General features: G+C 40.1%; 1 protein-coding gene across 4 annotated transcripts in view; it reads left to right on the top strand.

Annotated features, from left to right (window-relative positions):
* The window catches only part of RALGPS2 (Ral GEF with PH domain and SH3 binding motif 2), a 105,174-nt gene extending 81,146 nt beyond the window's left edge, over window positions 1-24,028 (top strand). For 3 of the 4 annotated variants that reach the window (XM_050306373.1, XM_050306371.1, XM_050306372.1), the window contains exons 14-20: window positions 2,878-2,932; window positions 5,063-5,140; window positions 6,703-6,808; window positions 7,537-7,629; window positions 14,764-14,869; window positions 16,067-16,158; window positions 17,927-24,028. In XM_050306373.1, the coding sequence (XP_050162330.1) occupies window positions 2,878-2,932; window positions 5,063-5,140; window positions 6,703-6,808; window positions 7,537-7,629; window positions 14,764-14,869; window positions 16,067-16,158; window positions 17,927-17,956 (560 nt within the window). In that variant the 3' untranslated portion in view covers window positions 17,957-24,028. The remainder of the gene's footprint in view (window positions 1-2,877; window positions 2,933-5,062; window positions 5,141-6,702; window positions 6,809-7,536; window positions 7,630-14,763; window positions 14,870-16,066; window positions 16,159-17,926) is intronic. The other variant, XM_050306376.1, reaches the window with a different exon arrangement.
* Window positions 24,029-24,851: the final 823 nt, after the last annotated feature.

Raw genomic sequence — 24,851 nt, 5'->3', positions numbered from 1 at the left:
GTGTTTAGAACATTAATAGAAAGGACTTACACTACCTAGGATTTGTTATGAAGTTTAACCTGAAGACTTGCTCGAGGTTGTTGGAAAAACTCAAATACTGAGTACATACTTGAGAAGAATTTAAGAAGGTGATATATTTTTAGCATACTGAATGAATGAAATATTTCCAGTTGAGGTGACAGTCAAATAGAGCACTTAATGTTTAAACAGAACTTGGCTAGACATCTAACTTTTATTGAGTTAAAAACAGTCCCTTTTACTTCTGTTTTGTTTTGGAAGGAGGGTGTAATGTATATTCTTTTGCTTTTCAGGAAAGGGGTTTCTTTCGATTTTCAAAATACCTCCTGTAGTTTTTTAGAACTCTATCTGGATGTTAGAGGGATAGTCAAATGCTAAAATTCAGTCTTTTCCAGGTTTTTGTTAAAACTTTTTACAACCTGTGTTAGGCATCAATATAAACATTAAATCAATATCTGTGATGTTTGCCCCAAGTTTCTGACAAATTGACGCTGCTCTTAGAAGTGCAGTTGGCAATTTCTGTGTAGATTAAACTTTCTAAGTGAAACTTTTTGTTTACAAAGCCCCCAAAGTTTTCCAAGTTTTGTAACTGTACTGATACTGTGGCAAGGATTGTCACTTTCTGACAGATGACATTTCAGCTCTGCCTCTAAAATTGCTTTGCATTTTTAGAAAGCAGCACTAGCTTTTAAATCTTTCTGTAGTATACTTAGTACAGCAATTGAATTACAGCTTCCTTAGCAAAGCTAATACAGTTGCCATCAAACTGTCATTTCAGGTAGAATTTTAATGTATCAGCCTACTTTAAATATAAAGAATTACTTCAGAATACAATCTTATTACTGGGGTTTAATTGCGTGGATTTTTATCACATGGGCCTCAATTAAAGTCATATTAAAGTTGCACTTCTTGTTAGTATAAAGCTAAATCTAAGCAGTAATAAGGAAATAAATAAGATTCTAAGTGTCCCTAATTCCTTCAGTGCTGGATGAATGACTTGAGAGGAATTGCTGCACCATTTTGCAGGACAGATTACTCCAAGTAGCCACAAAGAAAAATCTCAATTCCATGCAAGGAAAACTTCTTTCATAGGCGAGTTTGAAACCTCCCTTCCTAACTGTGATTCCACCTGCTGAAAGGATTTCAGCACTTGAAAATTTTACTGGAAGAGATTCTGCTACCAGACAGTCAGCTGGGAGGTCTTACCCCAAATATCTCCCCCAAGTTGCCTCTGAATTGTTACCTCTCGTTCTGTCTCTTCGTCCCCAAACCACGTTACTTATTTCTTTGAAGAGACGGTGTGTGTTGCTGTGGTTTTGTTAGGATAAAATAAATCACTGATTTCCTCACTGTGATGTGGATGTAGAGTTTGCTGGAAATATTAAGTGACAGGTTTTTTTTTTCTCCCAGGAAATTATAAGCATTGTTCTGGAACTTTGCAAAGACTTCTACTGGAACAGCAGGTTCCACCTGAATTGTTTACTTGTTGAATATAATACTTCACTTCTTGCAGCCCTTTATTCCCAGCTTAGGAGTCAGCAGCTCCACTGCAACATCACTTTCATGTCTCTTAACTTCTTCCACAATACAAATCTCTTTTACTGTCATGTTGGTGTGAACCAGGTTAGCACTTTCCTTAGAGGAAAAATTCAGAATAAGCTGGGACCGAGTCATCCACCATCCCTTAGAGATGATGTTAATGTGAGGTTGTTGAGCTGATGTTTGCAAAAGAGGCATCTCAGCTGAGTTGGCACATAAAGGCACATCTTTTCTCTTGGATTTTGCACAGAGAAAACTTCAGCCCATGCTGAGATTTTCATGGCTCTTGGCTGGAATTGCTCCTGCTGTATGTGACTCTTTATTGCCCCCATGTTTACTCTGTGTTTACTCAGTGAATATCCAGACTTTGTTATCCTTCAGGGCACAACTTTCCCCTGCTGATTTTCTGTGTAAAATTATTGGGAATTTGTTCCCATTTTAAGCTGCTGTTTCTCTGGGAGAACTCTTAAATAAGATGCATTGATTTAGATTTTTTTTTTTATTGGTTTGCTTTCTGGTTTGTCTGAAAATAACTGAGTAAATTCCTCCTTTGAACATTGTGCATGGTACAGTTAGTGAGTGAAGCTACTGAATTCTGTTAACAGTATTTCTACACTGATACATATTTACTGACTTTGAACAACATTACAGATAACACCCACCTTGTATCTGTACTTAAATAGTCTTTCTCAGGCTAATGGGATTTACTGTAATTGTAAATTATAGTGTTATTTGTAGGCATGCCAAGATGGATGCATTAGATACTGGATTTTGTGATTTTCCTCTACTGTCAGTGTTTTGAAAATAAGGTACTTGTGGTAACATTGGATTAGTTTACAAAGCACAGAAGGAAGTAATGCTGTTTTGATCTGGTAGATTAAGTGGGAGATAGCTTTAAAAAGTTGTTTAAGGCTTCTCAAATCCTGTATTGGAGACTCAGCAATGAATTTGCACTTCAGTGTTATGACCATGTTATGACTTCATAGGGAATTATTTCAGTAAGTGACCTTTCTTTTTAAATGCTTGTTGTGTTAATCAGACAGATCTTCATTTTTGGTGTTCTTTAAATTTTGTAAATGCCTTTCCCATTTACTAGTGCTCCTTTTCTTCAACTTCTTAATGTGCACCTAGACCTTGTCCCTTCGAATCTCTGCCTCAGTTCATGTGAAATCCCTGAAGCAAATTACAAAGTATTTTCCTTGCAGTGTTTTACTGGAGATTTTTTACACATTTAGTCTTGAATATTGTGTTGAGAGACATCCTTGAAATGGATCAATTGTAGATGATGAAATAGTGTCATTCATTCTTATCTTGTTCCAGGTAGCAGTGATGGTTCTGAACTCAGTGAAGAGACATCCTGGCCAGCATTTGAAAGGTAAGAAAAACCTGTGTTTCTCTATTCACGTTGCTGCCTACAGTTTCTTACCCAGTCCTCAAAATGATGCTTTATTTTAGTGATCTAGAGGTCTTTTGTGTGTAAGAACATTAAAAAACTGTAGTAAGTTCACAGGATTTGTTGAAGCAGCAGAGAAGTGCCTTCTGCTCATTAGTAGTTAACAGGACTTTTGTCTAATTGGGTATTTACTCATTGCACACATTATTTAAATAGCTGGGCCAGAGAACCCTTAGACCCCAAAGCATTTTTAAATATGTGGATCTCTCGTGTGTGTGCTGTTCACGTGACCCATCTGGTTTTCATTTTCACTTTCCCCAAGACACTTCATCCCTTCGTGATCCCTTGACTCTCTTGTCATTGACATTGTCACCTCTTTTGCCTCTACTTTTCACTTCATTGTTACTCCCCGTGTTACACAGGAAAACACAGAAATGCCCCTTGCTCTGTCTGCCTTTGTGGTCCAGAATTAATATATTGCTCCTTATCCAGCACTTCCAAAGGCCCAGGTGATGTTGACAGTGTAAGCCCTTTTCCATGATGCATTTGAGAATGTGGAAGAAGACCAACAGCTGGAGTTTTAATATAGAAAAAGGTGCAATATTCACCTTCCCACAAATGAGCAAGATGCACAGTAAATTGTGCCTTTTGCTTCTGTAACGATGTTTCAGGTAACCCTGAGTTGCCATGGATGACCCTTCCTACCATGCTTTGACATTTTTCGTAGGAATTTTTGTCGAAGAACTTTATAGTTGGTACCACTGTTACCACAAGCCTTATACTCTGCTTGAAATCACTGAAGCAGTTCAGGTTCTGTGCTAATTTTGGAAGAAGTCCATGAAAATGTCTCTGTGCCAAAGGTGAACTCTTGGATGTTTCATGCAGTAAATATGGATACACACGTGAGGAAAGGCCCTTATGATTCCATTAGGTGATCAATGGAAACATTCCACACAAGCATAGACAGAAAACAGGGTCAGAAAGGGAATCTCAGACTTGAGGGCTGCCTCACAGGGCACATAAGAAAACCTTTTGAAGGTTTTCCTTTCCTGCCACCTTATGGAATCATTCAAGTGATTTCTCAAAGATAAAAAGTTACATGGAAAAGCCCTTAGACAAAATGGTGAGCTGAGTGCTTTTAGCATAAGAAACTTAAAAATTTTAGTCAGGTTGAAACGTGTGGTAGGACCCTTCAGAACTGTCCTGGGGATCCTGAGTCAAAGCAGAGAGTTTTCATCCCTGTCCTAATGAGAACAGAACCCCCCAGAGAGGGGGTTTATTCCATGTGAAACAGTTAAGTCAGGGAATTCCTCCTCCAAATTCCACTTGCCCTTCCATACTTCCCTCTTTCCTGAGAGAGCTCTTTGAGAACACCCTGCATGTGTTTCAGGGTGAGTTCTCTTGCCTGATTCCAGGGAAGGGGATGGGGTTCCTTACAGACATTCCAAACACTGGGTGTGAAATTCCTAGAGATATGCAGCAACCTGGAGTCTGTTCCTTCATTTATAAGATGCTGAAGCACATTTTGGAATTTAACGCACTGACATGCAAGTGTTAAAATGTAAGATCACTAGAGAGGGCGTCTCTCTAGTTTCGGTCTGTACAGTGGGTTTCCATTCTTTATAAGACTCTTTAAGTGAGGGAGAGGCATTAGTTGTCTGGAATTAACAGCTCTGGCAAAATTGGGATAAATCCAGTGTTATTAATGACTACTTTCTGTGCAGCTTGTGTGTGTGCATCCTCATAGAAATTGAAACCATTTTTTCTGATAACATGTAAAGTCAGATTTAAAGACAAGTTTTATTAGTGTGGTTCCTTTACATTGATTTAATCTAACAACTAAATGCAGACTTTGCTCTCAAAATATATTCTTCTTCAGTGCCAATAAAACAGTATTATGAGTTCTGACAAAGAGAACATCTGCTGAAATCAAAACTCGTGGTATCTACCTCTGCATGTGTTTTTCTGAACGAAATTATCCTCTGTTTCTGATGTGGAAGAAGTGGCTTTGTGATATGCACACCAAAATAGTTCTGTGCTGTTTTAGCAGTCGTGCTGTTTGTGTGGATGAAAGTATATGTAATACATACAATTTATAATGGAATCCAACAGGAACAGGTTGTACCATTCTCTCGGTCCGGGGACAAGAGTGTCACGAAATGGCCATCGAGGCCACATGAAGGCCAGCAGGTACAATCCCACTGCACACAGAGGTGTCCAACCTTCCCTCTGGTGTTGGTGATTTGGTTTGGTTTCATAATTAAGTGGGTGTTTTCTGATGTTATCTTTCTAACTTACATGTCAAAATAAAAGGTAGAGACCTTTCTCTTCAGATGTGAATACTTTCCTATGCCTTTACTCTGTATCACCATAAGGACTTTTGTTCATTCTGGTCTGCAAATCCAAATTCTGAACCGTGGGGTCTTTCTGCCAAGGCTTAAAGATGTTTGGCCGGGGTAGCTTTTGCACTGCCTGCCACTGTGGAGCAGTGCTGGGAGTTCCCATGAGGACAGTGAAGCTGCTTCTGGTGCTATGGATGGCATTCCACGTGTTTTATTTGCTGGCAGTTCTGCATTGAATTTCTTTGCTCCTCTTCACTGAAATCAGAGATATGCCTAAAATAACACATTCAAATTGCCCCTAATTTATTATATACAGTATTATTTGCAAGCTGACAGAGTAACATAACTGATTATTCTGACAAATTAAACTGCAAATCCTGCCTCCAGCTCTGTGTCACTGTAGCTGGGAAAGAGATGGCCATTAACTGTGAAACCTTTGTCACGTTAAGAACCGAGCGTTGTCTCACTGAATAAGCTCATGTTCACACCTGTCAGTGTCCAAAATTGTCTCCATGTCATCATCCTCAGTAGCTGCTGCAGGGAAGAGGTTTGCTAGATTTCCGGCTTACTTTGAACATTGGTGAACATTAGGATGGATGAAACAGCAAATCCTGACTTACTTGGAAATGATTTCTGGGTGCTGTTCAATCTTTTGGCTTTTCTGGAAAGCTGCTGGTCCAGCCCTTCAGCCACACGCTCTGATTGATGTTTGCTGAAATGATTCCTTGTGTGACTTTTCTCTGATTGAAAATGGCTTTTGAGCCAGTCAGCTTTGTAATTTTAATCAAGCTGAGTTTTCTTTCCACAGTGCTGTACCTGGCATTTCTTTCAGCCCGTTGCTCTCAGGTCCTACGTAGGGCAGGCAATTAGAGCACCAGTTATATTAAAACCTTAAAGCTGTGGTTTGGGTTTCTGCTCTTTATTCCTGCTTCTGCCCACTCTTCCTGCTTTCCAATATTTTAAAGACTGCATGTTTGAGCTGTGCTTTGGTTTTGATGTGCTAATGATCCCAGTGTTTCTAACCAAAAACTACTCCAATCTTTCCTGCGAGGGCTGAAGGAGAGGTTTAACATGTACAGTAACTGTACAAATGTACTTCAGACATTTGCTTTTTAAGATTAATTGTTCTTGTCTTTCAGTTGTGTTTTGAGTTTTAATTTTTTTTAATTAAGGATTTAATTACCTGCTTGGCTAATTAATTTTTCTGATCACTTTTTTGCTTGCGAGTGTAAATTCCACAACAGCAATTCCTTCTAATAGCCGAAGTTTTTTTCCACAATGAAGTCCAATAAATAAAAAGTTGACATTTCTAAATTACAATAAAGGTATTTGCATTAGTTTTTGGTAATGGTTGGAAAACTACTTTAGGAGAAATATTTTTTCACACAAATCTTCACATGCTCCTTTCAGCTCCCTAGAATCTGAAGATTTGGCTGTTCATTTGTATCCAGGAGCAGTTACTATTCAAGGTGTTCTCAGGAGGAAGACTTTGTTGAAAGAAGGCAAAAAACCTACAGTAAGATACTTCTTTTAATTAATTTTCCCACCTTCTTCCTTTGCCCAGTTATAAATGTAGTAAAATGGTCATTGGGCAACTAATTCAAGTGTCTGAGGTCTCCTCTGCCTTGCTGGTTAAGATTTAGGGTCACTGCCAGAGTTTTCATTCTTCTGTTTGGTACATTTATTCAGTTTATAAGGCTATAGCCATAATCTAGGGAGTAGGAGAGAAGGAAATGCTACGTAAAATTTTCTGGGATTACCAATCACTTTAAAGGACAGAGTTGTGTTTTGTCTTCCTTAACAGTAGGTGAATCCTGACAGTTTATCAGTTGGTAATAACCATTAGCATTTGCTCTGCAGATGCTTGATCATGAATTATAAATCAAAATACCTATTCATGAGAATACCTTATGGCAGTACCCAAAATGGAAAAGAAAATGACCAGTTTGACCCAGTGAAGTGTTCAGTAGGGGTTGCAGGAAGTATAGAGTGAGATGCAGAACATTTTTCCCAGATCAGTGAGGAAAGGCACATGTTTTCTCTTGCTCTCTGGATTTCTCCTGCATCCACAGGCCTGCACGAATAACAAACAGCAGCTTTGGAAACGTGGCTGATGGCTTGGCTGGGCAGTCAGTGCTGCCGTGTTCTTGCAGGATGATGTGATGCCTCCTGTTTTACAGCTCAGTGTAACGAACCATTTCACTTACCCATTGCACTTGGGTTTTTTCCCTCTTTTCTCCCCAGGTAGCATCTTGGACGAAATACTGGGTAGCTCTGTGTGGAACCCAACTCTTCTACTACGCTGCAAAATCCCTGAAGGCCACAGAGAGAAAACATGTACGTAAACCAGGCCTATTCCAGTGTCAGCTGCCAAAATTAAAATGGGATTTCCTGATGTAAACACGGAGAGTAGCTCAGGCCTTGCCTGATTTCTGGTCAGCACCGTCCTGTCTCCCAGTCAATCTGTCACCTCATATGGATATACCCGAGGGAAACATCATTTACGTTTATGTGCTACACCGAGAACATCTGCTTTGCATCTGCCACGTGTCTCTTTGGATTTGTTGGTCTGTAAGGAAGGGAACTGTGTCCTTGGGTCTGTTCCTTTTCTAAGGTAGAAATCCTCTTTGGATGATCTGAGTGTCGCAGCAACTTGAAATCCAACCAAGAACCAGTGAGGAAAGGCTGGGAGGTCACAGCATACAACATTAAACATGTACTGATTTCACGTGGTAAAACTGCACTATTCTCTTTCTCTGGATAATCATGTATTCCATTAGCACAAAACACTTCATCTGTTCAACAGAGAGCTCAGTGATGCTGGCATCCCTTTTACTTGCTGCAGCTTTATTTGAAAGAAGCTAAAAATACTTTGCTCCTGTGGGGAAGGAGTCAGAGGATTTTCTAGACCTGTCCTGGGGATGTTATGATGTGCATAGTTCCTGTTTAATGCTCCTGGTTCATTATAATGGTTCTGTTAAGAAGCTGGATAAAATCTGAGTTACTTGAATCTTCTTCTGAGTTCATTCACTACTCAGAATCTTTACTTACTTTACTTGGCCTGTGTTTTAGGTTAATTTATGACAACTGTCACTGAAAAGCATTTGCTTTGCATAAAGCTTATGTCATTTTGCAGAGTGAGATGTGCTTATGGAATCTTTGTGAGAGGGACTTTATTTCTTTTTTGGTACAAAATACTGCTTTCTTATCCCAACATTTTGTATATTCAGAGGGTAGAGATCTGAAGCTTAAGATTTCTGCTTAGCAGGCTCCTGGATAGTTGAAGTTGCAGTGTGGAAAGTTGGTGTGTAAGGTTGTCTTAATCTAAAAAAAATAAATAAATTTATTTCCACTTCTATTGAAAATTTGTTAGGAAACAGTATTCTAATACTCAGAGTAGTTTAGTAATAGCTAATTACTTGTAGAAATATTTGCATGGTTTCTTTGCTGTCCATCCCCACTAGCTTTGCTTGGGTGAGATCAAAACTGATCCTACTTAATTTGTCCTGCCAGTTAAGACAATACCAGCCCAGGCTAAAGGGCTGTTAGCCAGGCATTCTGTCTCCTGGCTGTCCTGGGAGAAGTGTTTGGATGTATTTTTTCTCTGGTTCCAGTGAAAACTTTATGGAAGGATTCAGCCTCATTAAAAGGAAAGGTAGCTGGAAAGAGCAGACTTGTAAGCTCTTATGAGCAGAAATGCCAAGTATTAAAGAAAAAGTACCAAGAGAGAACTTGTGCTGGCTTTGTGTCACTCACAGTTAGTTGCTTGTTTTTTCTGGAAACACCGAGAAACGGAAAAGAAATTTTTGGTAATGTCAGACTTTGTATTCCTGTTACTGCTGTGATTCCTTCAGGCTTTGTGCCAAAATTGCATCTTGTTTTCTCTTAAGAATAGAATGTGCATTTTTAAGTCCCTCTTGTCCACTGTCCACCACAAAATTATGGAGGACTTTACCAGACTTGTATCTGTTCATTCAGAAACTTCTTTTGCACTGTTCTGTATTAACATTTTAAAACAATCTAAATAACATGCAGGTTTAGAGAACTTGGAAAAATTGCATAGTGGGTAGTTATAGTGTTTGGAAATCAAGTATATTGAATTTTTGTTGTGGTCCATTTGCTTACACGTTTCCTTCAGAATAACGATTTTCATCTTTTAAATGGTCCTGCCCTTTCTCAGACAAAAGTAAATGAAGGAAAAAGGTGAAAAGTCTGGTACCTGATCCTCCTGAGTCTCTGTTCCTGCAAAAGCCTTTACTTTGGCTCGAAATGCAGTCACAGCCATTTGGAGCGCTCTTTGAGAAATTATTTGCTGAACCTCATGAATTGACTTTTAATATTCCCCGAGCCACTGATGTGTTGTGATACCCACAACAACTAAACTGCTGATGAACAGAGGCTGATGCCTAAGAAGCCAAAATCTGCCTCACATCCTGATGTTCTCACATTTCTCTGTCCAGGGATGATCCAGCAGAGCAGTTAAGGGAGTTTGCAGATAGAGGAGAGGAGACATTTGAGTCCAGGATGCTGGCAGGATTTCCCACCAGGAACCTGCCAGCCTCGTGGCTTGCAAATGCTGAGTGGAGTTTGAGCAAGGCAATTCCCAGGAAAGGGAGGAGCAGGGGTGGTAGTGAAAGGCAGTGACTGCTGGAGCAGATTAATTTTTGTTTAATAGTTGGCTCTGTGAGGTTGGATTGAACTATCCAGCACAACCTTGGATTTGGCTGTTCACAGCTCATGTCTTGCTTTGAGCTTTTTAGGGAGGGCAGTGAACATACTTTGTTCTGTTTTGTGGATGCAGAGCCCGTTGTGAATTCTCAGTCTCTGATCCGGTTTCCCGGGTGCAGTCAAGGTGAAAATACTGTAGTAACTATTAACTGTGGTTTGGATTGTCTTTTATTTGGATAAATAGTTCCCAGTGAATGCTCACAGTGAACCTTTGCTTCAGAGGTTATTATAGCACAGAGTATGATCTTTATGCTGAAATTAAGGTGGAAAATAACGTGGTAACGCCTGTAGGAGCCTGAGGTGAGTGGTCAGTGACTTGTCCAGCTGCTCTACCTGTGTTGCACTTTGAGCCTGACTATCCATGGCATAGATTCCCATCTATTTCACTGCAGGGTTATTGTGCAAGGCCTCACCTTTTGTTCTGGGGTCTGTGGTTGCAGTTTCAGAAAGAAAGTTAATCCAGAGAGAATGAACTGCAGATGGTCAATCATCTGTAGATAGCTGGAGCATGAGTATATCCTCCAGATACAATCCAGTGATATTCCTAAGAGGTTTGCTCTGCAAAATAAGGAGATTCAAGGTTAGACCTAGGTTTGGGGGTTTTTTTAACTGTCTGCATGGAATCAGGCTTCTTTTTCAAAGATTGATACACTGGAGATTTACCTCAGCAAAATATTCCAAGCATCTTCTGGAGCCATTTAAACAACTGTCTTCTCTGCTTCCTTTCTCAAGGCCTCTGTGACATGGAAAGGAACGCTGGCAACAAAAGAGTCAGTCTGCTATATAAAGTTTCCTGGCTGGAGCTCTCGTGGTGAACGTGTCTTGATTACAGGCATGCTTGTGACCATTCTGCTGCTGCAATTGCTCCAGGCAGCTCAGGCTGAGCGCTTGGAATGGGCCAGCAGTCAAAGCTCTGCCAGGCTTATAATAGCCAACCTCTTTGGAAAATTATATCATTAAAATCCCTGTGTAATTCAGCAAAAAGGGCAAGAAATCCCCTCCCTTTAGGACATGGGCAAGCCAGCTCTTCTTCTCATACCTGTGGTCAAACACCAAGGAGTGAATCCAGTGCTCTGTGTGTGTTCCAGATGTGAATCTGGTTGAGAGGAAGAGATGCTGTAATACCTGCATGTGACAAACTTTCTTGTGCTGTATCTCCTAAGAAAGGCGACTAGGTATAATGAACCTTGATTTTTAAATACTGAACAGCTCTCAGTTATTACTGCAGTAATGGAGAATTGTGTATAATCAGCATGTTTATAATGAGCACAGCACAGTCTGACAGGAGTGTGTGTACAGTGCTTAAGGTTTTATCTCATATGCTGAAATGGTACCCACCAAAAAGCCTCTGTGACAGAACTGTAGCACTCGTGCACCTTTAGCGAAGGACAGCCACTGGAACTTAGTCTTAAAATGAGCACTCACCCTGAAAAATGTGAATACACCCTTAAAATAACTGGTGAAACTGATTGGACTGCAGAATCTTGCCAATTGCTGTGATGATATAGCGTGTGTGAGAGATTTTTCTGTGTTTGTAGGTACTTGGAAAGGAAACGGAGACTTTCGGAGGCCTCATGCTTGAGCATGAACCTTTGTTTGTTCCAAGCCTTCCATTGCATGTTATAATCAGAATTAGATCCATTTATTAGCAGTCCAGAAAATGTGGTAGTTGTAGCTCAGGCACTCTCACTGAAACACCCCAAAGAAGAATTCTGTCCTTCTAAGAGGGATGTTCAGCCACCGAGAAAATGATCTGAATATTAGAAAGCTGTAAAATCTCAGCGGGAGATGTGCAGGAGGAGATCTGTAGGTGCTAAAAGGTTGGAATGAAAAGTCTGTTCACAGATTAATTCAGAGTTTTTGATTCAAAGATTTATGTCTAAATGCCTTTGAGCTCAGAACAACAGCAACAACTCTCAGTCATGAAGTTGCCTGGTGCCAGAGCTGTGCAGTTTTCCATGTGTGTAATAAGAGTCATTCCAGTGGCCTACATTACAAAAAAGCAAATAAGAACCAGGAACATTAAATTACAATGAAGCTTTCATTCCTTCCATGTTAACAAAGCAGGCTTGCTGTTAGCAAGGCTCTGTGCATCAGTGGAGAATGAGCTGCCCTGGGGGACTGTGTAAACACAGAACTCAGATCCAGCCGTGCACAGGGATGGAGAGCTGACGTGTTACAAGTGGTGACGGACTGATGCTGGCGGGAAACACTCTCCTTGTGTGGAGCTGTTTGATTTTTGGAGAAGCACCATGATTAACTAGTTGTTTTGAATGAAATGAAAAAGCAAGGAGCTGCAGCAGTTTGGAATTGCATGGCAGTGCCATGTCTTGGATACCTGTTGGGATGTATAACTAAGATAGGAAAGCCCAGATGTGCTGTTTTCATGAAACTCTAGGAAGGAGTGCCATTCAAAAGGTTCCTTATTGGTCTGTAACATATTAAAACTGCTTTGTGACTAAAATTTTTGTCTTTGAAAAGGACCTACTAATGCTTTAGGACTACTTAGAAGTTTGTAATTTGCAGGTCCCTTTAAAGTGTAGGCTGTGACATCTTTTTTTTTGAGGCAGTGTCATCAGCAGGCCAATAGCAAGTTCTGAATATACACTTTTTTTAAGAAGTCATGAGTTACATCCTTCTTTTATTCCATTTCCTTATCTTTATTCCCTCTCTCAGATAAAATACTGTAATGCTTTTCATTACAGACTAACATTACTTACTGACTCTTCAAAGAAATTGTAGTTTCTGTTTGGAAAGGAGTTATGTTATCCAGCCCTCACAGTAATGAAATGTTGTCTGATAGAGCTTTATAATTTACTTCCTCCTCTTCTGAGGCGTGTCCACCCCCCAAAGACAGTGAGTTACTTAACTCTAGTATATATAGAGAGAGACCAGACTCTTAAACTATTTTGAACTTGGTTAAAATGCTTTTTCTTTCAAGTACCAGTCTGACATTTGTTCTCTTCAAGTTATGATGGATTTTAAACTGAAGTTTAAAATGCAGCTGGTTTTCCAAGTGCCAGACAGATAAACTTATGTGGGCAGTGGCTTCAAACTGACAGAGGGCAGCTCTAGATTGGATATTAGGAAGGAATCCTTCCCTATGAGAGTGGTGGGGCCCTGGCACAGGTTGCCCAGAGAAGCTGTGGCTGCCCCATCCCTGGAAGTGTCCAAGGCCAGGTTGGAAGCAACCTGGGTTGGTGGAAGGTGTCCCTGCCCATGGCAGGGGGGTGGAATGTGATGATCTTTAAGGTTCCTTCCAACCCACACCACTCTGGGATTCTGTGATGATTCTGTGACATTCCAGGTTTTCAGTTAATCCATAGCACAGATTAGAATAACTGACATTGGACTTGCAATGGAACTTTATAAATAAAGTAATTATATTCTCATGCAGAGAATATTCTTACAGTCTCTTACTTTGCTCATGACGCCCTCAAACTTATTAGCAGTAATACTTTCTTTGCTTGAACTAGAGCTCTATTTTTGTAATATTAAAGCAATATTTCTATAATGAAACAGAAGTAACCTGATGCTTAATGCTGTGCATCAGCCATGTGGCATTAGAATGAAGAATAAAAGTATTTTAGAACTACAGGTTAGTTTTAATGGCTTAAAACTAAAACAGTCTCAGGGATGTTTTATGATTTCTAATAATATATTTAAAGAGAGATCAAAGTTACTGTGCTAATAAGGAGGTTCGAATGGGAATCCACAAAGCAGGAGGAAAACACATCTGATAAGGACAAGGATAGAGCAGAGTTGGATTTTCTGTGCAAAGGAGTGAGGAAAAGCACTGCAGAGGGTGGGAGTGCTGGGATTGATGGGAAAAGTCTCTGTTGGACCCATGAATGCAGGAAGAGGAGACCTGGCAGCTAAAGACATGAGAGAACGGAATGAATTTGAGACTGGGGAGTGGGTGGGACTGCCTGAGCATATAAGGAGAGCAGCTACTGAGAGGTAAACAAGGAGACCAGGGAGAAGGAAGCTTGTGGTTTGGAAATACATTGGATTTAATGGGTGAGAAGAGCTTGGAACTCAGAAAGCCTGAGAAGTAGAAAATAATGCTGACCAGGTGAATGAAAAACAGTGGGATCGAGGAGCTGTCATGAGAGAGACTACTGTAGCAGAGACAGGTATTGTTATCTGTCAGTGTGTGAGCAACACTTTGAAGAGGGGAGCCCCAAAATTTTGAACATCTTGTTGATAAATGAGCACATGGTATTCTAGGCACTGCTTTATTGAATCTGCATCTTCATTTGATCCATTTTCTTCATCATGTCATAATATGTAATTACAGAGTAGTGTTATCTTGTCCCCAGGACTCATGTTATGTGTAATTACAGACTATTATAATGTGTTAATTTTGAATAGTTGTGGAACAGACAAGTTCAATTCTTCTGTTTGTCAACAGTGGAGGGATTAGCTTTGCATTTATAATACCCTTCTTTTGAACTATATAGTACATTCAATGTGCAGTAATGTGGTGAGGAATTGACTCCATGCAGTGCAGTTTAGACGTGTGACAAGTCTTTGCAGATTGTGATATTCCCTTTAATTTGTTTTGAATATCATTAATTGTGATAAGGTCTGTTGTCACTAACTTCACAGGAATTTTGTTAATTAACTGTATGAAGTGCTGTGCTTCATTTGAAGTTCCTCAGTCTTTGACAGCGGCACTGAGAGGAACTGGCTGAAACCTCTTGGTTTAATTCAGTTTTACACCTCTGGCTGTATTTCCAGTTCAAATCCACGCCGAGCAAGAACGTGTCAGTGGTGGGCTGGATGGTGATGATGGCAGATGACCCTGAGCACCCAGATCTCTTCTTATTGACAGACTCTGAGAAGGGTAAGGATGCCATGATTCCCAGAATAAGCATTTGCTTTGCTGAGGTCATTTATAAGCAACTAAATGAGCAAGTGAAAGGTGACATCCTGTTACATCCCTGCAATTTCAGCTGCTCTCCAGCGTGTCATCTTTGCCTTTAGAATGCTGTGGGAACAAGAATCTGTGGAGAATCCTTAGAGTCTTCATTAAGTACTGAGAACCCTCCAAACCCTTAACAACTCCAGTTGTGATTTTTATTGGAAGTATTCCTCTGCATTCTTCCAAACTATATTGAGAACACTGAGGCATTTTCACATGTGTGAAAATGTAACTAACAATAAAAAAAGAGATTCAGCTTATACTAGCTGCTTGACCAGTCCCTTCTCCTCTCAAATGCAAAACAAGAATCAAACCATCTGTTCAAATGTAGTGCTGTTACTAGGAAAAAAGCCCTAAGAGCTCTTGGCTGTTTTGTGGATTTCCAGCACTCCAACACAGCACCCTGGTTTCAGCTTAAGCTCAGAAGAAAATGTTACTTTTCCGTAGCACTTCGAACTGTGCAGAAAGAGCATTGTCAGAAGTCCTGATAAAGGAGCTTAAAATTATTTATTGTTTTGTCTGCTTCAAGTCTTAGTATGTTTTATTTCCAAACATCCACTTTAGCACCACGGATACGAGGTGTAAATTCTGAATGCTTGGCAGCTTGAACTCTGCAACAGCAACCTGAAAAGTTTGTGTAACACGTGGCCTTGCTGAACCTGAGCAAGCACTGTGTAACAGCAGGCACTGAAAACACTGCTCTGAAATGTATCAGTATGTTCAGGAACAATATTCCAACATTTTCAAGTGCAGCCTTCCAGAGAGTGTTTCAGTGATATCTTGCACTTCATTAAAAAATTATAGTATTGTAAACAAATTGCAATAGTGGCAATGAGCACAAACCTTTTTTTATGGTTCTGAGGAATGTTTTGTTCTTTTCTAGTTGATACTGGCATTAGTTGATATCTAGAATGTTGGAAAGGAAGGCAGGAAGCTGCAACCTCTCCTCACTAGGTCAAACAATTGCACCTATTCCAAAGTGTAAAGTTATATGAACCTTCTGTTATTAAATCTTCTCATAATATCTTAACTTTGAGGTATTTGAATAAGGGTAGGATTTAAGTGCATAGCATTGTTTGTGTTTCTTCATCAGCTTTTCTTTTCCTCTTTCTCACTTAGGAAATTCGTATAAATTTCAAGCTGGGAACAGAATGAATGCAATGCTCTGGTTCAAACACCTGAGTGCTGCCTGCCAAAGCAACAGACAACAGGTGAGAGCAAAATGCTGGGGTGGAGTGAGCTTTTAAGAGGTCAGAACTGATGGATTTTCGAGCTGCCCAAGCAGTCACGGAGGGCTTTGTGTGAGGAGCGATGTACCCTGAGCTTGCAATTGTCCCTCTGCAAACTCTGTGGCAATGAAGAAAGATTTGGGGCTATCTTGAGGCTCGTTTAAAGCAATTGGGGAAATGGAAGGAGTGCTCTAAAATACTTGTCCAAGTGGCAGTGTTTTTGTACTGCCCATTTGAAAGAGGCTGTTTGTACAGTTACATAAGAGCTGTAAACTGAAGAATTCAATATCAATTCCAGGTAACTCTACTGCCATTTCTTTCAGGTCATGGACGTGCATATTTTCTGTTGGTTGTTATGTATTCCTAAAATGTGTAAACAGTAGTTTAGTCCTTGGTACATTTTGCAGTCTTTGATAGCGAAGGTAGCATTTTCCATGAATCTAAAAGGAAGATAGACTGCTCCAACCCCTATTAAATGCTGTTCCCATATAAATTTTTATTGACCTTTTTCATCAGCAAAATCCTTTTTAAGTTACTTTGTCTCCCTGAACTCTCCCTTTTCCTTTGTACATTTTTTATGGAGTTCCCAGAGCAGAAACACCACTGAATTTCAAGGGGAACCAAAAAGACCTTCCCACATCCTTCTATGCTTTCTTGTTCAGTTCTGCCTCTGAGAGAGATCTAAAGGAGTAAGGAGGGTTGCAGAAGCTCCTGTGAAGGTATTTGAGACAGTGCAGAGGAGAGGAAGTTGTGTTCCTGTGGCTGGAGAATGTGGGGATAGTGCAAATAGTAGAAAAGTGTTGCAAACAAGTGGTGACTTCCAGGCAAGCCTGAAAATGCCCCCTGAAGACAGGGTGTTATTCAATAAGGTTTAACAATACTATTTAACACTGTTAAGTGTGGCTCCCTTAGAAAAATTGGCTGTTTAAATGTGTTTTCAATAGAATATAAACACATACCCAGCTGAATAATACTGGGAACTATTTTAATAGGGACTATATTTGATTTTAATGGTGAAACTTTAACCCAGTTGAGCATTCTACAGGTAAATGATAAATTGTGGCATCACAGAATATGCAGAGCTGGAAGGGACCCATCAGGATCAGATGCAAAGCAAGAAATGCTTGTTTCAAATCTGACCCAGATGGGTATTTATTGACTGTCATCAGGAATGTGCTGGCTCTTTAATAACCTGAGTAAACAAGAGATGCTGCTGTCAGGCAAGTTCCTGATGTGGGGGGGGGAAATGGGAATGTAAACGAATGTATTGCAAAGTAGCTTTAATCTTCATGAAAGGGAGTGATATCTGCAGCAGGCAATTCAGGTTTCCTATGGGAAAAGCTCAGGCAAGTGTTTATGCCTCGTTTTTTTTTAAATTAATCTCAAAAATACTAGAGGGCCTACATCAATCACTGCTCAGTGTGCCAAGAACTCTCTAGCTGGGGCTTGTGTAAGTTTGGTACTGAGATTTGTCATGTTAAGGTTCTTTTGCTGACAAATCTTAAATGTCATCAAAGTTAATAAGTTCTGTGGCCATATAATAAAATTATAGCCCCTGAAACAGTTTTATTTTTTAGCTATACCTGGGTTTTCTACAGTTCTAGGTATGTTTTGATAGTTGCATTCCTCCTTCCCTCTTTTGGAGGCAGAACAATGTGCATTTGAAAAGGTGTCTAGGCTGTGAAACAGTTGAATGTAAGTAGCTACTACCTGAAGTAAATTCTTCTATCATTTCCGTTTTTGTTTTCAGGTTCCTGCCAACTTGATGACCTTTGAATAACAGGCTAATTCAAAACAACAAAAAAATAAGACCAATTTGAACCACCTCATAACTGAGAAGGAGGTCCTGATGAAAAACGTGCCAGCTGTATCTGTGCCAGAACAGAGCCTGTCCACTCGATCTCTGAACTCTGGAGCCCTGAACAAAACCACTCATGGCTGGGGAGCAGAGTCCCCCAGATGAAAAATGGAGTTGCGACATGAATTGCCATGGACCATGCTTCGTTATGTTCTCTGAACTGACCTGTGGAAACCACTGCCTTAAAGAGTGAAAGGAAAACCAACACGAAACACCAAATAGTGTGTGTGAAACTTCTGGCGGTGCTGTGCTTGAGTTCAGTAGATTGTAGCTAGTTTGAGTTTCTTTTAACTTTATACTAATTTTGAAAATAACTCACCTTTTTAGGCATTCTTAAGAAAACAGACTGGTATTTAAGAGCTGTGTCTAAAGCTGTGTACGAACCGGGTCGAAGAGATACTGCATGTCCTAAAGATGCTGTTTAGACTCTACCAGGAGTTCTGGATGGGAGCTTGTCCCAGGCACTCTTAGCCTGGAGCAGTGTTATTTCTCTCAGACCTACAGGTATAAAGTTTGAAACAGCAGTGAGTTTGCAAACCTTGGTCCTGCACAGGAGCCCGACAGCAGCACTTACACACTGAATACTGCTTTGGTACGTCAGGACCTCATTCCTGGTTAAAAACACGTGGTTTGGGGTGGTCAGGGGGTGTGTGTAAGAGACAAAACTGAAAGCATTGTTGGGGCAGAGCTGACTGTTTTCTTCCCATTTGTTTCTATACCTGTGGCTCTCCCACAGACACCGGTTGAGTGACAAAACACCAACACCTGGGTACAGCTTTCCTTCTCTGGGTGTCTGCTAATGACCAGTTAGGGACCACTGTTAGTGTGTGGTGTTTCATAATATCACTTAAGATCGACATTTTAAAGAAGATAGAGGCACAACTTCAAAGCTTTCACATTCTCATTTGGCAATAATTGATTTTAGTATCTGTCTTGGTCGAAATAGTTGACGTCGTGTGGTGTTGATAACATGGCCTAAAGCAGACCTTACGTGCAGAAGCTCTTTTAATCTTCAGGCAAATAACTAATTTATTAGAAGGTAGGATAACCTAAGGAGAGAAAAGGTGTGGGACCATTCTATCCTTGGCAGGAATCATTCTTGGTCACTGGAATTACTCACAGAGAAAAACATTATGATTGTAAAAAGGGAGCTGTGCTTTATGTGTGTGTTTGATGCTTAAGATTTTGATTCTTGCTTTCTTGGGGTTTCCTTGACGTCAGCTAGCTTCCTGGATGATTAGTCTTTCTTTAATCTTCAAAAATATGATCTTTGTAAAGCAAGGAAACGTTGTCCCAAGATATGACTCCGATATCAGAACTTTGAAGTTTGTGAAAAACTAGTAACTGTTCCGTTGACGTTGTGGTTTAGTGGCCGTAAATACGCTTGCAGATTCCACCATGAATTCTCCTTTTTAAAAAAGAAACAAGCTACCTACCAGTCTGTTTCAGAGTTCTCTGATTATCTAATAAAGGTTTCTACTAGTAGTTGTTATTTTGAAAATGTATAGTTTGTTTATTGCATCTGAGTAGAAGCCTATAAATTCACTTTTGGGCTGGTTTGTTTTGGTTTTTTTTTCTCCAGAGTCAAATTAATCTCGTAATGGAAATGATTAATTTCTGATTTCTGGTGGGCAAAAAAGAAGGATAATCCAGTCTCACAGTAAAAACAAAACAAAAACCCAAACCAAACATACAAACCCCAACCACTTGGTGATGTAAAGGGTGACAGGCTGGTTTATGTTTCCAGGAATTGTTCTGAATTGGCTCTTGGTAGAAAGAAAACAGTAGAAAGATGCTTCTGTCGGAATTACACCACAAACACTCGGAGAATTTGAGACCCTTTGCAGTTTTCTTGTTGCTGTTTTTTTTTTTTTTATGGGCATTGAATAGCCTGTTCTGACCCTGAAGTTGTGAACTTTGGGAAGAGGTTGCTTGTGCTGAATCCCCCTGCAATTCACACATCTCCCAGGTTTACCCACGTTGGGTGTGCAGTAAGGACAACATCTTCATAGCCAGCAGTGTTATTTAGTAGACTTTGCACAACTTTAGTTTTGAGGGGTTTTTTTCTGGTTTAAGAATTACTTAGTGTGTTTCTTCTCAACAACTAAGTGGATTTTGGTTGTTTTGTTTTGTTTTTTTAATAATGTGCATCCTTTTTTTTAAGCGTTGCGGACAATAAGCCTGTGGATTCTGAATTTTTAAATAAGCTATTCTGGGCTCATTGCAGCATAACTGTATCTGTTCTTTTGTTAGTGAAAGGAAACATGCACCGGGGAGCCACAGCCTGACAGCACACAGCTTTGCTAAGGACAGAGCCAGGTCAGGACGTGTCATTTATTACTGGGGTTTTTTGTGTTTTTCCAGCTGTTTTTCGTTAGGTTTTATGGTAGGAGGAGGGTGGGGAAAACAGTTCACAAATCATCCTTTAATGAATTGTTGCTGTTCCCAGTTTTCATTGTCCTTAGGCCTCCTACTCTTCCTTGCTTTCCACCCTCCAATACGGGAGATCCATGGGAGAGATGGAATATTGTGGGAGGAGTTCCTTAAAACGCGTGGCCATAATAACTGGAGCGAGTAATGACAACACAGAAAGCATTTTTGGCACTTGTTACAATGAGTAGTTCACTACTTTCCCATTGTTGCCCTACAGGGCTACACAGAAACACTGTCACGTTATGTATTTGAAGATAAATGGTGCTCAGAAAGAGGGGGAGGGTTTGTTCCCTGAGGGAAAGCTGCCTCAGTTCAGCTTTGGAAAGACACGGACAAGTCATAGACACTGTAATGCCCTTTTTTTTTTTTTTAATAAAAAAGGGAGTTAAAAAAATTAAATAGCTGAAACTAGTGCTGAGAAAACAAGGACAGCAACGAGCTCATGGTGTTCAGGTAAGACTGTCATCCAGACTACTTCAGACAGTTGGCAGGTTTTCTTTGATTTTTATTTTCAAAGTGTTGCTCTAATTCTTTATCTTGTTAATAACTGCTGAAACACTTCAGCTGATATTTGTCACCATGTTTTTTTCTGAATGTTTTGATTTGGAAACTAAAGATGCCCATTGCAATTCCTTGTTTTGGTGGCATGTGAGCAAAAAATTAGTCAGTGTAGATCTTCCAGTGAGACTTCACATGTAAATGTGAATCATCTGACAGCCACCCAGTTTTTTTAGCTAAACTGAAAGTTTTGGGGAAGATTGAAAACCAGGGAATGTCTGGTTTATGGAACTGATGCAGCGCGTTAGAAACACATAACGTTGCACTGGTAGTTGAATACTCACTGCTAACTCTTATTTAATCTGTGCTACTTTTGGCTGGGTTTTTCAAACCTGACTTCTATCCCAGTGTTCTTAGAAAGCAAATAAGGAGATTTATTTTATTAAAAATCCTGATATTTTGGATAAACATAGCTCATCCCAGACACTTATTTCGTTTTGCAGACGTTTCATGCCAGAGGAGTGTTACTCAAGCTGTTAAGATTCATTAAGTATTTAGGTGCAAGTTATAGGCATTAAAACTACAAATACTAAATGAATGCACATAAATACTTAATGAATCAGCTTTAGCACCCAGCTTTGAAATTGTGTTTAGAGAAGTGTGCACATTTGAAAACATACTGGGAGCAGAAGAAGGCATTAAAAACCACAGCAGGGTTTTATTAGTTATCTGTTCCTCACTGGAAGTGAATTCATCTAATCTAATCTTACAACATCAGCCTCCTCTGTTTGAATTCATACATTTCCAACAATAGTACTCCTCTGTTAGAATCAGACATAACACATGTTAACAGCAGATCCTTTCCCTCCCAGCAGAACCAGTTGCAGGTTTCTGTGCTGCTGAGGCACGTGAGAAGCTGAGGTCCCTTGTGACAAAAGGCAAGTTGATCTTGTGGTTTTGGATAACTGCAGTAAATCTTACCCAAATCAAGATAAGGTAAATCATGGGATGTTGTTTCTTCTGGCTCTATCAGTGGCGTTTTTCTTTATTTGTCCCTTTTTTTGATATTCTAACTCACCAGCATTGGTACTTCCAATATTTTTCCGTGGCCAGCTCTGTGTGCTGCCTGCTGCAGCATCAAGACCCCAGGAGTGGTACTAAATCACATCAGTGAATTGCCTGTTCTCTTTGCAAAGACAAGCTGTGAAAGTTTTGTTACTCTTTTTAAATGTTACCCTTTTTCTTTTGTTTTTCTCTAAAAGTGTCTTGTGCATGAGGTGGTTTGGCTTGGGAAAGTTGTCACTGAAAGGATCTGTAGGAGTGGATGTGGAATTTGTATTTTAAAACCCATCATTCTGATTTGTGGTGCATCAGGAGGGCGAATGCTTGGATTTGAGGAGGACTTTTGTCAGTGCCTTATTATTATCTTGGAGACCAATTCCTTTATTTCCGTGCTGAGAGTCCCACCAGGGCAGACCTTGCAGGCTGTGTCCTCCAAGGGGTGACATTCCTGGCAGTCATTGCATTTCTGCAGCAGACAGTTGTTCAGACAGTTGTTTTGGTCGGTGTAAAATAGCTTGGCTTGAGATTCTTTACTATTATTTTTTTTCCCTGTGTGTGTATAGCCTCTTTTTAGGAAAAATGCAGAGGTATTTGGTAGCTTGGGCGTGTTCAGCTTTTGTCAGAAGTAGCTCAGACCTCTTAAGAATTAATTTATTTTTATTTTGGTGTGTCTCTGAGTAGATTTAGTAGGGGGGAAAATTGAAAAGAGTAGTCCAAGTCATGGTCTAGACCACACGAGCTGAAGAGCTCACGCTGTTAGAAAGGAGCTTGCTTTTCTCTCTCCCATTTGGATGTAAACACTGAAGAACATTCTCATGAGAAGATTTATTCCTTACAGGCTTTTTGCTAATGTGAAATAAACACCACAGGAAAAAACTGTTTGGGGAAAGAGGAGACTTGGATAAATCTTGGTCTTAATATCCCAAAAGCTCAGTTTTGTGTCTTGTATTTCTGGTGCCAATACTATGTGGAGAGCACTGCCCTTCACTGGAACAACTGCAAGAGGCTGTTCTAGCAGCAAGGTTTCAGAAGCTTTGGAAGGGGAAATGAAAGAAAGAATGTGTTGTTCTTATGCAATTAAATATTTGTTTTCCTGGAATACATCCTTACAAAAACACAGCAGTTTTTTATGCAGTCTTTTTATAAATTCAGATGTCAGAAGGATTATTTGCAAATTAGTCTTGTGCTTTCTAAGAATCTTCAAAGACAGTAGAAGGGTTGGGTCAAAGGAGAAAAAACCACAAATTACTTAGTTCAGCCATGCCTTTTGCAGAACTGGGCTGATGAGTTTTCTTGAAGTTATGTTGGTAAGAAAAAGAAAAAAAAAGTGCAGGAGATGAAATGCAAGTTGCTGCAGCTCCTGGCGTGGTTCTGGCAGTCAGGCTGCTCCTGCTCTGCAGTGACTGAAAGCACCGTGAATACTCCCTTTCCTTTGTGTGTTCGATTAGTGTATCACTGCTGTTTGTTTGGGTAGGTTCTGGCCTTCCCCTGTGATTCCTGAAGGAATTTCTTACCATTCCAAAGCTGTTCACAGCTGAAACTGTGAGGCAGAAAAGCAGTATAAATGGATTAAACTGTTGGAATAAAGGGTTCTGGGGTGCCTCGTCTTACTGGCACTTCTGGCTCCTTGTGTACAGGAGCGTATCCGTTCCAATGCTGCTGTGCAGAGGGGGGGAAAGCACCAGGAAACCACAGATATGTTTTATAATAGTGCTGTAAGGACCAACCATCACTGGGCAGGGGGATCAAGGTGTCATGCAGTAAACACGAGCCATTTTTAACGTTCCCTGCTGGCGTGAGGCGTTCGAGGGGTAGAGGGATTGCACTATGATCTTGCTGAGGGATGTGCAGTTTGGCCTCTAGCCTTTCTCTTCACCTTTTTTTAATACTTTATTCTCTGTGTGTGCGTGTGAAAATCGTGTGTTTGCATAAGCTAGTTTAAATGAATTGAAGAACAGGTTTCAAAAGTCTTTCCTACTGAAATAAATGATTTAAAAGATGGCCTGTGTCTGAAGTTTTAATTTCTCACTTGAAACTCCTTGCATCGAGACCGCATCCAGGTTTTGCAGTGTGGAATATGACTGTTCTTTGGGAATGGTACTGGGATCAGCTGGAATTTTGGTGGCTTTTTTTTTTTTTTAATGAACCTCTGAAATGAAGCATGTAAAGACACCGTTTCCTGCTGGTACAAAAGAAATCCAGAAACTAGCAGGGAAATACAGTTCACTGAAGAGATTTATGTTTGGTCTCAGAGATTGTTCTGTTAAATGATGTGGTTTTTCTCTCCGTGGTAGTTTATCAGATTCTTTTCAGTTGTCTCTCTGTATTTAAAGACGTGATAAATTTAAACTGGCTGAAAGCAGCGATCAGGCAGATTGGCTCTTGAGGAGCAACTCCACGGAAGATAAACTGAAAATGAAGATTGAATGAATGGCATGCAGAGCCTTGTGTTTCCTTAGCTCTTTGTTTGGTGCTGCTTCTCCCCTCTGTGTACCTTTGTTACTCTGTGAAGCCTTACTGAGCTGGATCGTGCAGCCCTGGGTTGAAATGCTGTGGGGTCAGCTTGTGAAATGCTTGTCAGAGGGGGAGCCTTGGGCTCCTTCTCGTTTTCTCCTGAATGGAACAACTCGTTTTGAATGTATTTACAAAGAGAGAAGGAATAAAGTAGAGTTTTTTTGTAACCCCCTCCTTTTTTTTCTTATTTCCAGATTATTGAGTTTTAGGAAACACTTTGTGCTCAGTAGTGTGAAAGGAAACACAGAATTAATTAGCTGTTGATTTCTATTTTCCTCTTTTTTTTTTTTTTTTAGTTCCTTTTGAAAGC

Source organism: Myiozetetes cayanensis, unplaced genomic scaffold, assembly GCF_022539395.1.
Source record: "Myiozetetes cayanensis isolate MyiCay16 unplaced genomic scaffold, myiCay2020 scf12, whole genome shotgun sequence".
Lineage (NCBI taxonomy): Eukaryota > Metazoa > Chordata > Aves > Passeriformes > Tyrannidae > Myiozetetes > Myiozetetes cayanensis.
The sequence above is the reverse complement of the archived record's forward strand: the minus strand, read 5'-3'. Positions and strand labels throughout refer to the sequence as shown.